At 46.0% G+C, this 15546-nt stretch overlaps 1 protein-coding gene across 1 annotated transcript in view; it reads left to right on the forward strand.

The window, feature by feature from the left end:
- The window catches only part of UVRAG (UV radiation resistance associated), a 205852-nt gene that overhangs the window by 169122 nt on the left and 21184 nt on the right, over positions 1–15546 (forward strand). Inside the window, exon 14 of the mRNA XM_030200046.1 lies at positions 1774–1865. Within this exon, the coding sequence (XP_030055906.1) occupies positions 1774–1865 (92 nt within the window). The remainder of the gene's footprint in view (positions 1–1773; positions 1866–15546) is intronic.

The following is a 15546-nucleotide window of genomic DNA, read 5'->3' on the forward strand; positions in this document are numbered from 1 at the left end:
ATCACGTGCATATGTTGGACAATCCAAAACTATGCACATAAATCCAAACTCTTACCCAACTCCATTCTGAACAATATCTCTGCTTGTCATAGGTAAAATTATGCATGAAATGGCTTTTATACACATAGTTTTAGCCACATACATTTGGGCCGATTTAAAAGAAGCCATTTGTAGGGAGAGAAAACACTCTTTTATGCATATAAATTAGGTTTTGCACCGATGCAGCCTACGCATGGCGGAACACAGCCATTTCAGGCGTACTTTTAATTGAATTACTAATAAATTCTTATCCTTCTACCTACTGCTTGAACCAGAAGAGTATGGTTCCATTAATATGTCAGTTTGGCGTAGCCCCAAACTTCTAATAAACCTTAAACTATCAGTTGGAGAATATGACAAAGTTATAATATCTTATTGAATTCACAAAGGATTAAGCCATTTCCAGTTTTGCAGAGAGGATTTGACTTGCCTGGTTCTTGGTTTTTCAGTTTTTTTAAATCACAAGAGGACTGTGAAAAATTACAAGAGGACCTTACCAGACTGGGAATCCAAATGACATATGACATTTAATTTGAGCAAGGTTCCACGTTAGGAGTCTTCAACCAGGAAAAAGATCTAGGTGTCATCGTTGATACGTTGAAACCTTCTGCGCCTTGTGCAGTGGTGGCTAAGAAAGCAAATGTTAGTTATTATTAGGAAAGAAATAGAAAACAAAAATGAGAACGTTATAATGCCTTTGTATCGCTCCATGGTTCAACTGCACCTTGAACACTGTGTGCAATTCTGGTCACCGCATCTCAAAAAAGATATAGTGGAATTAGGAAAGGTGCAGAGAAGGGCAACAAAAATTGTAAAGTAGGTGGGACGACTTCCCTATGGAGGAAAGACTAAAGTGGCTAGGTCCCTTCAGCTTGGAGAAAAGACGGCTGAGAGGAGATATGATAGAGATGTATAAAATAATGAGTAGAGTGGAATGGGTAGATGTGAATCACTTTTTTATTCCTTCCAAAACTACTGGGACTATGGGGCACACAAGCTACAAAGTAGTAAATTTAAAACAAATTGAATAAAATCTTTCTTCACTCAACATGTAATTAAACTCTGGAATTCATTGCCAGAGAATGTGGTAAAAGCAGTTAGCTAAGCAGGGTTTTAAAAAAGTTTGGATAACTTCTGTAAAAGTTCATAAACCATTATTTAAAATGGCCTTGAGAACATTTTCTAGGATAAGCAGCATAAAATGTACTTTTTTGAGATCTTGCCAGGTACTTGTAACCTGGATTGGGCACTGTTGGAAACAGGATACTGGGCTTGATGGCCCTTCGATCTGTCCCCTTATGACAATGCTTATATGTTCATATGACTTGCCGGAGGTCCTGCTTTGTATGAAAAGTTTCTGTTATCTTCAGACTCTAACATTGAGTTAACCTTCCACAAAATTGTTGTGAGCCATATATTTAAATTCAATAAAGACATTTGAACTCGGGCATACATATTCACCAGTGGCTGGTGACATGTAAGTCCACTGTATTTGGATTTTCATATTTTGTGTGGATAGTGTCAGACCAAAAATTCCTCAAACCTGCTGGATTTTGTATAGTGAAGAATGGAGAGAAGGCAGAGCTACTGTCTGTCTAGTTTAGGTCTGGCAGTCCTGAGCTAAACAGGTAGTCATAGCAGTGACGACACACAAAAAAAAAAACGCAGCTTTTCTGGAGCTATGTAACAAATGAAATACATAACAGATGTTTTTACTATACTTTGTCTTTTTAGCTTAGGTACCAACATGGATTGGGTACTCCTGATCTACGTCAGACTCTTCCCAACCTGAAAAACTTTATGGAACATGGTCTTCTCGTTAGATGGTAAGTAGTTCTGTTTTTTCAGGAGCTAGAAGTATATTTGAAAGAAATATATAGAAACATAGAAACATGACGGCAGATAAAGGCCATATGACCCATCCAGTCTGGCCATCCTCTGTAACCCCTATTTCTTCCTGTTCCTAAGCGATCCCACATGCTTATCCCATGGCTTTTTAAATTCTGACACAGTCCTCGACTCCACCACCTCCACTGGGAGGCCATTCCACGCCTCCACCACCCTTTCTGTGAAATAATACTTCCTCAGGTTGCTTCTAAGCCTATTCCCTCTCAACTTTGTCGTATGCCCCCTCATTCCAGAGCTCTCCTTCATTTGAAAAAGGCTCTCTTCTTGTACATAAATGCCCTTGAGATATTGAAATGTTTCTATCATGTCTCCTCTTCTCCTCTTCTCTTCCAGCATATACATGTTGAGGTTTATAAGCCTGTCCCTATAATTTTTGCATTCAAGACCTCTTACTAATTTCGTAGCCGCCCTCTGCACCGACTCCATCCTGTTAAAATCTTTCCGTAGGTGCGGTCTCCAGAACTGCACGCAGTACTCCAAATGAGGCCTCACCAGAGACTAATATCTGCAGTAAATGAAATTGTAGTAGCCCTTTGCATTCACTTTGTCAGAATATTAGGCTTTATACTTCCCTTTGACTCGCTTAAGAATGTATCAATAAACTATAAAAGATATCAGTAGAAAGTATGGGAAGAAAAAAGATATATATTCCGTTTTACTTGCGAAGGACAGACTTGTATTTTTTATTTTTGACAGGGTTGCACTGTGAATAACACAGGACGTTTTTTTTTTACCATGTTGAGAAGATATAGAATCTGACAAGAATTTAAATAAATGCAGAATATATAAGAAACACTCTCTTACGTCATTAATTGTAACTTACTCCTGAATCTACAGAAGAAAAGAATCTATTAAAATAAACAAAGGGTTATCAGACAGTGTTCTCACTATATATCACACTAACTCAAACAAGGAAATCACTACGAGTGAAACTTTAGCATTACAAATTTTCAAATGATACATTAATTCATTTATATGAAGAGGACCTCATAGCATAAGTAAGAACCCTATTACAAATCCATATCCTTTCTCAAAGTTCAAATCATATGTCCTCTAGTGTAATGCACACCTTTAATATGTGTTTCTAATGTGAAATCACAATATAGATATTTAACATATGGAAAACAGTGGCAATTACTTATCTGAAATAGTGTTGTGCCACTCTAACTTGGTCACCCAACGCCCAAACGATGACATCAATAATTGCCAAAATGTGGCTCCAGAATATAACACATAAATTAAGGCATTTCGGCATAAAATATTCCTTTCTCCAGGGGTTTTAAAGCATGTTCTTTATGCCATTCATGTAGTTTGTAAAGCCCAAGCATCCAGCCACAAGATGCACTAAGAATAAAGATAAAAATGAAGATGAAAGGTAAAAATAGCAGTAATATTCCATTATAACTTAACAACCATTCCAAGAAAAGAGCCACATACAGAAATCAAACTTTTAAACGTACATGCTTATTTAAATCGGCTATAATTTCAAGCAGCTCTAATTGGCTCAGGATAGCTCCCCAAAAAATATGGCGGCAACTGGCTTAGGATGCTAACTATAGAGCATTCTCTATCCGGAATGATGTCTTCATTCAACCTACTTTATACAAGATCTTACAAGGCAACAGAAATTTAAGCTCTCTAAAATCCGTATGAAAAAACAATTATGTGTGTACTAAAATACTGCTGCTAAAATGTGTTGTTTTATTTAATATTATATGGGCAGTCTCCTTTGGCACATTCTACAACTGTCATTACTGTGCATTAGTCATGAAGTAATCTCTAATAAGGTGAAAATCCATTATAGCTTTTTTACCTCAGTTGACATGATGTTGGCTGAGATCTGTACCTTGAACTTCAGGCATTTCAAATGGCTATATACCAACTTAAACACATCCATTTAGAGTTCTTACTGTCATGAGGTCATTCTTTGAAAAAGAGAGCGAGGAAGAGAGATCAACTGGTGTTTTAAAGTTATTTTTTAGCATGTTCTAATGCTGTAGACTTTTAGCTGTAGATATTGGCCAGTCTCCAGATCTTCAAGATTTAGTATTTTGAACAGCTGTGATCTAGCAATATTATACAAAGAAATACTTTGAAAAGAAAGATATATATTTGAGACTATGAATTATACACCATCATTTACAATACTTGATAGCTTTATTAGGCTGTGCTTCAGACAGATTAAATAATTTCATGCATATCTGACAGGAAGAAATTAGCAAAGTCACCATCTCAGTATAAGAAAACGTTCTTTGTAAAAACAAGCGTTTATACAAAATTAAGGCATTGACTAATACATGGTAATTACTTGAGTCACTATGGAGCGCATGATCCAGAGTGAGGTACATTCAAAGGATACTGTTAAAACAGGAAAGTTAATTTTAGCCATATCCTCTCTGTCAGAATACTCGTGGGTAGGTCAGCAGGATTTGAATAAAGAACAGATATGAATTATTCCAAATTACTTGAATTAACATCTAATAATTGGGATGGGAATAGGATTAAAAAGACCACAGATTTAGTTGATTTATGTGAATTCCCAAATACAAATATTGAGTTTGGAGAGAGAGAATATGACTTCAGATGAAGATAGAGACATGGAAGAAGGCAAGCCAGGCATCAAAGTCACTGAGAAAGGATGAAAGGGACTTATCAGGGGGACGATAAATGACTGCTATTCGAAGAGGCAGAGGAGAGAAAAGGCGGATAGAGTGGACTTCAAAGGAGGAAAAACAGTGAGATTGAGGTGGAAGAAGGGGTTGAAATCTGGAGGAGGGAGAGAGAAGTAGTCCAACACCGCCCCCACGGCCAGCAGGGCGAGTAGTATGTGAAAATAGATAACCGCCATGGCACAGGGCTGCGACTGAAGCAGAGTCATCAGGGCAGAGCCAGGTTTCTGGCGAGCAGATGGAGGTGACGCGAGATAAAGAGGTCATGGATATAGGTGAGTTTGTTACAGATAGAGCGGGCATTCCATAGGGCGCAAGAGAAGGGCAGAGAAGAGGAGGGGAGTAGAGAAATAGAGATGAGGTTAGAGAGGTCGCGGTGAGATCTGTAGAGTTGGGATAATAGTTGGTGAGGGGGGCCAGGATTGGGATTGATGTCACCGGCTGAGAGTAAGAGAAGGAGTAAAAGAGAGCGGAGGAGAGTAGGAGAGGTGTGGCCACGAAGGCGTCGAAGGCGAGAGGTATTTAGGTGGAATGGGGAAGGCAAAATGGACGGAAGAAAGAGGTGGAGATTAAAAGCCAAGAGGGAGGAAGAGGGTAGGAGAGAAGGTGAGGTGATGAAGTCGATGGATGGGCAGTGAGTTCCTGTAGCGGAGAGAGGTAGGAGGTGAGGGAAAAGATTAGGAAGGGACAGGGCTAGGAAGAGAATATGAATAGGGGCCATAAATGACTGAGGTACTTTAGCAAGATTAGATGTAACGAGAAAAATGCCCCTCGCGCCGTTAGACGCGCGGCACCTAGAGCGGAGGCCCTGAGTGGATCGGAGTGGACCTGGGTGTCACCCCGGAGAAGGCTTGTAAGGATATGCAGATGAGCTGCAAGTCCTCCACAGCACCTGAAAGGCAGCCGGTGGTAGAGCTGGGCACCTCTCAGCTGAGGAAAGGCTTACCAGGGGTTAGGCCGAAGCCAGCATTCCTCCCCCTGAGGGTCGCCTGATCCTAGCAAAAAAGCACCTGGAAACTCTGTGCACTTGGAGCGAAGGCCCTGGGAAGATCGGGGTGGAACTGGAGTCACCCCGGATACAGCTGTGAGGAAATGCAGAAGGGCTGCAAGTCCTCCACAGCACCTGGTGGGAGAGCTGGGCACCTAGAGCGGAGGCCCTGAGTGGATCGGAGTGGACCTGGGTGTCACCCCGGAGAAGGCTGTAAGGATATGCAGATGAGCTGCAAGTCCTCCACAGCACCTGAAAGGCAGCCGGTGGTAGAGCTGGGCACCTCTCAGCTGAGGAAAGGCTTACCAGGGGTTAGGCCGAAGCCAGCATTCCTCCCCCTGAGGGTCGCCGGAGCATAATACCAAGACGTGCACCTTGTGTCTCGGCTTGCGGAAGCGGACACAGGTGGTGAGGCAAGTTCTATGGGACCGTCTTTTTGGAACTTGCGCCGGCCCCTCGACGATGGCATCGGTGTCGACGGCCGGATCTTCGGTACCGGTACCAATGTCGACGAAATCGGCACCGACGATGGCATCGACCCCAGGAGTACAGGTACCGTTGGTCTGCCGGCGACGGCAGGGGTGAGCGGCCGCGCGGGCAATCGGCCCTGGCTACTCCCTCTACACAGGGCCATCGGGACCGAACCCTGTCACACCTGATTCCTCGAGGCCGGGGGGTTCTACCTCCTTTTCATCTCTGCCACCCAACACCGATGACGGGCACCATAAGAAACCAAAAAAGCACCGTCATCGGTCGCCCATGGCGCATGGGACCACCAGCTCCGGCACCAACAGAGATGATTCGATGCCGAGGAAGCGGCAGTGCCGAGAGGAGTGTTCCCCCTCGGTCGAAGAGGTGTCGCTACGTCAGTCCATGGGTGCTTCAGTACCGTCTCCTGGACCCGAGCAGCTTCCGGCACCGACACCCGCACCAGCCCCCCTGCCTTTCCCGGCAGCGGACCTTGACGAGTGCCTCCGAGCCATCCTTCCTGGGATTATGGAAGGGCTGATACGCCAGGCTTTGCCGGCGCCGGGGGTGCTTGCGCCCCCAGCGCCGTTGTTGGAGGCGCCGGTGTGTTCTAGCCCGATGCCGAGGCCTCCGATGCCGCTTGTGGCACCGGTGTCGACCGCCACGCAGGTGGAATCCCCGTCGATGGAGGGAGCTTCATCCCCGCCGACGCGGGAGTCCACCGCTCGACGCCATCATCGAGGACGTGGTTCCTCGCAGTCGAGACGGGCCTGGTTTAGGTCAGAGCTGCAAGAGCTCATGTCCAACACCGAGGAAGAGGCCTCGTGGGGGGAGGAGGAGGACCCCAGATATTTCTCCTCAGAGGAGTCTGAGGGCCTTCCCTCCGACCCCATTCCTTCACCGGAGAGGAAGCTCTCACCACCTGAGAGCCTCTCCTTTGCCTCCTTCGTCAGGGACATGTCTATTTGCATTCCCTTCCCCGTGGTCTCTGTGGATGAGCCGAGGGCTGAGATGCTCGAGCTCCTCGACTATCCATCACCACCTAGAGAGTCTTCCACGGTGCCGTTGCACAATGTCCTCAAAGAGACACTGCTTCGGAACTGGCTGAAGCCATTATCTAATCCCACCATCCCCAAGAAAGCAGAGTCCCAATACAGGATCCACTCTGACCCAGAGTTGATGCGGCCCCAATTGCCTCATGACTCGGCGGTCGTGGACTCTGCTCTCAAGAGAGCACGGAGTTCGAGGGATACCGCCTCGGCGCCCCCGGGGCGGGAGTCTCGCACTCTGGACTTGTTTGGGAGGAAGGCCTACCAATCTTCCATGCTCGCGACCCGCATCCAGTCATACCAGCTCTACACGAGCATTCACATGCGGAACAATGTGAAGCAACTGGCGGACCTGGTCGACAAGCTCCCTCTGGAGCAGTCCAGGCCTTTTCAGGAGGTGGTCAGGCAGCTGAAGGCGTGCAGAAAATTCCTGTCCAGGGGTATCTATGACACCTGTGATGTGGCATCCTGAGCTGCGGCCCAAGATATAGTGATGCGCAGACTCTCCTGGCTGCGTTCCTCTGACCTGGACAACCGCACCCAGCAAAGACTGGCGGATGTCCCTTGCCGGGGGGATAACATTTTTGGTGAGAAGGTCGAGCAGTTGGTGGACCAACTGCACCAGCGGGAAACCGCTCTCGACAAGCTCTCCCACCGGGCGCCTTCAGCATCCACCTCAACAGGTGGACGTTTTTCCCGGGCCAGGCAGGCTGCGCCCTATGCCTACAACAAGCGTAGGTACTCCCAGCCGGCCCGAAGGCCTCCTCAGGCACAGGGACAGTCCCAGCGCGCTCGTTCCCGTCAACAGCGTGCGCCTAAGCAGCCCCCAGCGCCTCCACAGCAAAAGCCGGGGACGGGCTTTTGACTGGATCCATGGGAACATCGCCGCCATCAAAGTGTCTGTACCGGACGGCCTGCCGGTCGGGGGGAGGTTGAAAGCTTTTCACCAAAGGTGGCCTCTAATAACCTCCGACCAGTGGGTTCTCCAAATAGTCCGGTGCGGATACACCCTGAATTTGGCCTCCACTCCACCAAATTGCCCGCCGGGAGCCCAATCCTTCAGCTCCCATCACAAGCAGGTACTTGTAGAGGAACTTTCCGCCCTTCTCAGCGCCAATGCGGTCGAGCCCGTACCACCCGGGCAGGAAGGGCAGGGATTCTATTCCAGGTACTTACTTGTGGAAAAGAAAACAGGGGGGATGCGTCCCATCCTAGACCTGAGAGGACTGAACAAATACCTGGTCAAAGAAAAGTTCAGGATGCTTTCCTTGGGCACCCTTCTACCAATGATTCAGAAAGACAATTGGCTATATTCCCTGGATTTAAAGGACGCTTATACTCACATCCCGATACTGCCAGCTCACAGACAGTATCTCAGATTCCGTCTGGGGACACGGCACTTTCAGTATTGTGTGCTGCCCTTTGGGCTCGCCTCTGCACCACGGGTGTTCACGATGTGTCTCGTGGTGATTGTGGCGTATCTACGCAAGCTGGGAGTGCATGTGTTCCCGTATCTCGATGATTGGCTGGTCAAGAACACCTCAGAGGCAGGGGCTGTCCGGTCCATGCAGTGCACTATTCACCTCCTGGAGCTGCTGGGGTTTGTAATAAATTACCCAAAGTCCCATCTCCAGCCAGTCCAATCTCTGGAATTCATAGGAGCTCTGCTAAATTCACGGACGGCTCAGGCCTTTCTTCCCAAAGCGAGGGCCCACAACCTCCTGTCCCTTGCTTCCCAGGCCAGAGCGTCTCAGCAGGTCACAGCTTGGCAGATGTTGAGACTCCTGGGTCATATGGCCTCCACTGTTCATGTGACTCCCATGGCTCGTCTTCACATGAGATCTGCTCAATGGACCCTAGCTTCCCGGTGGTGCCAAGCCACCGGGAATCTAGAAGATGTCATTCGCCTGTCCCCCAGTTGTCGCAATTCGCTGCACTGGTGGACACTTCGGACCAATTTGACCCTGGGACGTCCATTCCAAATTCCGCAGCCCACGAAGGTGCTGACGACGGATGCATCTTGCCTGGGATGGGGAGCTCATGTCGATGGGCTTCACACCCAAGGACTGTGGTCCCTCCATGAACAAGATCTTCAGATCAACCTCCTGGAGCTCCGAGCGGTCTGGAACGCACTGAAGGCCTTCAGAGATCGGCTGTCCTATCAAATTATCCAAATTCAGACAGACAATCAGGTTGCAATGTATTACATCAACAAGCAGGGGGGCACCGGATCTCGCCCCCTGTGTCAGGAAGCCGTTGGGATGTGGCGTTGGGCCTGCCAGTTTGGCATGCTTCTCCAAGCCACATACCTGGCAGGCGTAAACAACAGTCTGGCCGACAGACTGAGCAGAGTCATGCAACTGCACGAGTGGTCGCTCCATTCCAGAGTGGTACGCAAGATCTTCCGAGAGTGGGGCACTCCCTCGGTGGACCTTTTCGCCTCTCAGACCAACCACAAGCTGCCTCTGTTCTGTTCCAGACTACAGGCACATGGCAGACTAGCGTCAGATGCCTTTCTCCTCCATTGAGGGCCCGGCCTCCTGTATGCTTATCCTCCCATACCTTTGGTGGGGAAGACCTTACTGAAGCTCAAGCAAGACCACGGCACCATGATTCTGATAGCGCATTATTGGCCCCGTCAGATTTGGTTCCCTCTACTTCTGGAGTTGTCCTCCGAAGAACCGTGGAGATTGGAGTGTTTTCCGACCCTCATTTTGCAGAACGACGGAGCGCTTCTGCACCCCAACCTTCAGTCTCTGGCTCTCACGGCCTGGATGTTGAGGGCGTAGATTTTGCTTTGTTGGGTTTGTCTGAGGGTGTCTCCCGGGTCTTGCTTGCCTCTAGAAGGGATTCCACTAAGAAGAGTTACTTTTTCAAGTGGAGGAGGTTTGTCGTCTGGTGTGAGAGCAAGGCCCTAGAACCTCGTTCTTGCCCTGCACAGCACCTGCTTGAATACCTTCTACTACTACTACTTGGCATTTCTATAGCGCTGCCAGGGTTATGCAGCGCTGTACGAGTTTAAACATGGGGAAGGACAGTCCCTGCTCAAGAGAGCTTACAATCTAAAGGTAAAAACTGTGTAGTAAGTGTAGGTATCAGGAATGGGAAGGTGGTTAGGCGCCAAAAGCAAGGGAGAAGAGATGGGCCTTGAGTAAGGACTTGAAAATGGACAGGGAGGGCGCATGGCGTATGGGCTCAGGAAGTCTGTTCCAGGCATAAGGTGACGTGAGGCAGAAGGGGCGGAGTCTGGAGTTAGCGGTGGTGGAGAAGGGTACAGAAAGGAGTGATTTGTTCTGAGAGCGGAGGTTACGGGTGGGAACATACGGGGAGAGGAGGGTAGAGAGGTAATGGGGGGCTGCAGATTGAGTACACTTGAAGGTCAATAGGAGAAGCTTGAACTGTATACGGTAGCGGATCGGGAGCCAGTGAAGCGACTTGAGGAGAGGGGTGATATGAGAGTATTGGTTCACGCGGTAGATAAGACGTGCGGCGGAATTTTGGACAGATTGAAGGGGGATAGGTGGCTAAGCGGGAGGCCAGCGAGGAGAAGGTTGCAATAGTCAAGACGAGAGGTAACCGAGTGGACGAGGGTCTGTTCAGAGAGGAATGGGCGAATTTTGCTAATATTATAGAGGAAGAAGCAACAGGTCTTAGCTGTCTGCTGGATATGGGCAGAGAAGGAGAGGGAGGAGTCAAAAATGACTCCGAGATTGCGGGCTGAAGAGACGGGGAGGATGAGGGTGTTGTCAACAGTGGGGGAAGAGGAGAAGAGGGTTTGGGTGGAAAGACAAGGAGCTCAGTCTTTGCCATGTTCAGTTTCAGATGCCGATTGGACATCCAGGCAGCGATGTCTGAAAGGCAGGCCGAAACTTTGGCCTGGGTTTCAACTGTGATGTCGGGAGTGGAGAGGTAAAGCTGGGTGTCATCAGCATAGAGATGGTACTGGAAACCATGTGATGAGATCAACGAGCCCAGGGAAGAGGTGTATATTGAGAAAAGAAGCGGTCCAAGGACAGATCCCTGAGGGACCCCAACAGAGAGCGGGACGGGGGTGGAAGAAGAGCCATTAGAAAATACTCTGAAGGTGCTTTGGGAAAGATACGAGGAGAACCAGGAGAGGACGGAGCCCTGGAACCCAAATGAGGACAGTGTGTCAAGAAGTAAATTATGATTGACGCAGTGTCAAAGGCGGCAGATAGGTCGAGGAGGATGAGGATGGAATAATAAAACTCACCCTCAACGTTTGCTCCGCCCTCGTCATGATGTTTGACTTGAGGGTGGGGCCTGGTGGCTTCACCACCACGAACCTTCGAACCTGAAGGAACTGTTGTCAGTGGCTTGGCTTCACTGACGTCAGTGTCCTCAGAACGTTGAGGGTGAGTTTTATTAGATATTGAATAAATTGATGCTCTGCACTCTGAAAATGTCCTCATGGTATGTTAACTTCTGGTGACATTTCTCTCCTCAAAAATGTCTCTGAGGAAGCAGGAGGCTAAATATAGGAGTGTGTTACTAATACATAGCATTACAAAGATTACTAATTGATGTGAAGAATCCCATAAGTGGAAACAGAAGTGCCTTAGCTGGCCTCTCTCCACCCTTTGTTTTCAGTGAGCAACAAAGTGAACGATGCATGAATCAAATATTTCATATGTCGGGGAAGGATTTTTGGTAACTTAAATGCATTCACTCTGCAGCTTCTCAGTACCTCTCCACTCTCATCTCGCCCTACACTCTTCCCCGGGAACTCCATTCTCTCTTATCTGCACCCTTCTCCTCCACCGCTAACTCCAGACTCCGTTCCTTTTATCTTGCTGCACCATATGATTGGAATAGACTTCCTGAGCCGGTACGTCAAGCTCCATCTCTGGCTATCTTCAAATCTAAGCTAAAAGCCCACCTTTTTGATGCTGCTTTTAACTCCTAACCCATATTCACTTGTTCAGAACTCTTATTTTATCATCCTCACTTTAATATTCCTTTATCTTTTATTTGTCCTGTTTGTCTGTCCTAATTAGATTGTAAGCTCTGTTGAGCAGGGACTGTCTCTTCATGTTCAAGTGTACAGCGCTGCGTACGTCTAGTAGCGCTATAGAAATAAGTAGTAGTAGTAGTACATAGCAACCTGCTGTGGCCACTGCAGGATTTGTCTTATGCCAAAGAATTTGGATTCCACTGCAGAACTAGCAGATCCCTGTAAAATAATTGCAGGACAGTGATGCTGGCACCCTATCCCTGTTCACCCCTAGCACACTCTGCCAAGAGGATTCCCATCCTTTCCTGCAGCCCAGCGCAAGCATTTCTTCTCTTCTGCTTACTGGATATTCTTTAGTTCAGTGGTTCTCAACTCAGTCTTCTAAGCACACCCAGCCAGTCAAATGTTAAGGATTTTACAGTGAATATACATGAAATAGATTTCCATACACTGTCTCCTTGATATGCAAATTCATTGTGGCAATCCTGAAAAACTGACTGGCTGGGTGCTCCCAAGGATTGGGTTGAGAACCACTGTTTTAGCCTCTCCAGTCCCATGAGTTGCTCTATTTGTGAAGTACGTGGGTAGGATGACACCTCCTTGGTATAACAGATGTATAGTGCTGGTAGTGCCAACCATAACTGTTCCTGTTATTTCTACAGGGCTCAAAGTATACAGAGTATGCAGCAGTAAGGGAGGCAGGGATGGAGAAATGGGGAATAAGGGGCAATGAAAGGAGAGAGAGTGAGAATTTGAGGAGGAGAGACTAGGGAATGGATAGCTTGCAGGCAGAACGGGATAGAGGTCAATTTTGTAGGGAAGAATGAAAAGGAGAAACTGATATGGTAAATGCAATTGAGAAGCAGAGGTATTTTCAGGTATGCATTTTCAAAGCACTTAGACTTGGAAAGTTCCATAGGTTACTATTTAACTTGGTAAGTCTAAGTGCTTTGAAAATACGCCTCTATGTGGAAAACGTTAGAAGGGAAATGGGACTTGATATACCGCCTTTCTGTGGTATTTTGCAACTACATTCAAAGCGGTTTACATATATACAGGTACTTATTTTGTACCTGGGGCAATGGAGGGTTAAGTGACTTGCCCACAAGAGGTAAAACTGAATTGGAAAACATACATTCAGACAGTTCAGTGAAATGTTTTATTTTAAGTAGACATTTGTTCAGTGACAAATTGGGATATATATATTTCAAAATTGTAAGTTTTATGTTAAACTGGACCTGCTGTACACTGCCTTTGGTGAATCTGTTCATAAAGGTGGGTTAATAAATCCTACTAAATAAATAAATAAATATATTTTTAACATATTTAGGGGCCATCTTATCATGAAATTTTGAAGAGGATTATTGTTAGGGTTTTTCTGTATGTTTTATCAAAGGTTAATTGTGTGAAGAATCGTAAACATTGAATTCCTGCTGGTCCTGAAAACCAAAACATTTCCATTTCTCCACAAGAGAGTGGCCTAGTGGTTAGGGTGGTGGACTTTGGTCCTGGGGAACTGAGGAACTGAGTTCAATTCCCACTTCAGGCACAGGCAGCTCCTTGTGACTCTGGGCAAGTCACTTAACCCTCCATTGCCCCATGTAAGCCGCATTGAGCCTGCCATGAGTGGGAAAGCGCGGGGTACAAATGTAACAAAAATAAAATAGATACTATTGAAGATTCTACATGGAATGTTGCTATTCCACTAGAAACATTCCATGTAGAAGGCTGCGCAGGCTTCTGTTTCTGTGAGTCTGACGTCCTGCACGTACGTGCAGGACGTCAGACTCACAGAAGCAGAAGCCTGCGCGGCCACATTGGTGATCTGCAAGGGCCGACTTTTACATGGAATGCTGCTGGTGGGACTCTGGGCAAGTCACTTAACCCTCCATTGCCCCATGTAAGCCGCATTGAGCCTGCCATGAGTGGGAAAGCGTGGGGTACAAATGTAACAAAAAAAAAAAAAACCTACCTTGAATATTGTCAGTACAACTTTTAATACAAACTTTTATTCCTTCTCCTCCCCCCTCCCCGCTTCCCTTTTCAATTTAGTATATTTAGGATGGCTCACAAAGCAAGAAGGATACAACTGTTCAGTTTGATGAATAATAAACTGATATGATATTTTTGACAGCGTATAGAACTCTGAGATAAACCAAACTGTACATCATACTTGAAAGAGACCTCATTCCTTGTACCATTTTTATTTTAATGTGCTTTTGTATGTCACTGTAGTTTATAAAATGGTCCTCTCCAGCAGAGTTTTACAAAATGTGACAGCTATGACATATTTCCCCAAAAATTATTGCAAACATTATTGAAGAATACATTTTCAGCAAGTCAGTGTAAACAAATTACTTATCATAAACTATATTTGAATGAAAAAACAAGATTCCAGATGTTGACCTTAATGAAGAAAACCGTAGCATTTTCCATGCTTCTTTTTGTCTGTATACAGTACTTGACAAGCATAGGTTTCACTGAACAAATAATTGTGAGACCTCTTTATTTGGCAGCTGGTCAAGTAATGTAATATTGTTAGTTTAGATAATGTAATATCCATTATACTTTTCAAAATGAAAAGGCTCCAATAGTATTCTCACTTGTGCTCTTTTTTTGAAAGTAAGAACTTATTTTATACTATATTATAAAAGCAACTTATAGCACAGTAGTGCAAGACTATAATATACTTGGACCCCCCTGAATTGCGTGGCTCCGCTCCCCCCACCAGAACCACAACTACTGGATGTATGAACATAGGGTTTTTTAAAAAAATAGAACATTACAAAACTCAGATGCCATCTCCGAGGAATTTTTCTTTAAGGTCGTCGGCTTTGTGTAAACTGCAATAATACTGTACACGAAAAAATCAAATTAAAGCTAGTTCGTCAAATTTTTTTTAAACATAGCCCTTGATGAGAGCTTTCTGAAAAGATGTTATAATTTGCAGATCCTAACTGATTCTTAGTTTATTTGAGGTCCATTTATTTGATTTTCAGCCCTAAATATCTAAGAATCAGTTAGGATCTGCAAATTATAACTTATCTTTTCAGAAAGCTCTCATATACACAGTCATCCTGCAGCCACTCCCTTAAGCCCTGCCAGCACTTCTTCTCATCTTCAACTTCCCAAACTGCCTCATAAAAACAGGGGGAATACACCCCATTCTAGACCTGAGAGCCCTGAGCAAATTCCTGGTCAAAGAAAAGTTCAAGATGGATTCCTTGGGCACGCTTCTTCCAGTGATCGCGAAACAAGATTGGTTATGCTCTCTGGATTTAAAGGAAGCCTACACGCTTATCCCGATAAACTCCCAGGGTACAGGAGGTATCTCAGATTTCGGGTGGAAGCACATCACTTTCAGTACCATTTGGCCTGCACATCACTTTCAGTACCATTTGGCCTTGCATCAGCTCCCAGGGTTTTCACAAAATATCTAGTAATTGTAGC

This window comes from Microcaecilia unicolor, chromosome 4 (genome assembly GCF_901765095.1).
Source record: "Microcaecilia unicolor chromosome 4, aMicUni1.1, whole genome shotgun sequence".
Taxonomy (NCBI): domain Eukaryota; kingdom Metazoa; phylum Chordata; class Amphibia; order Gymnophiona; family Siphonopidae; genus Microcaecilia; species Microcaecilia unicolor.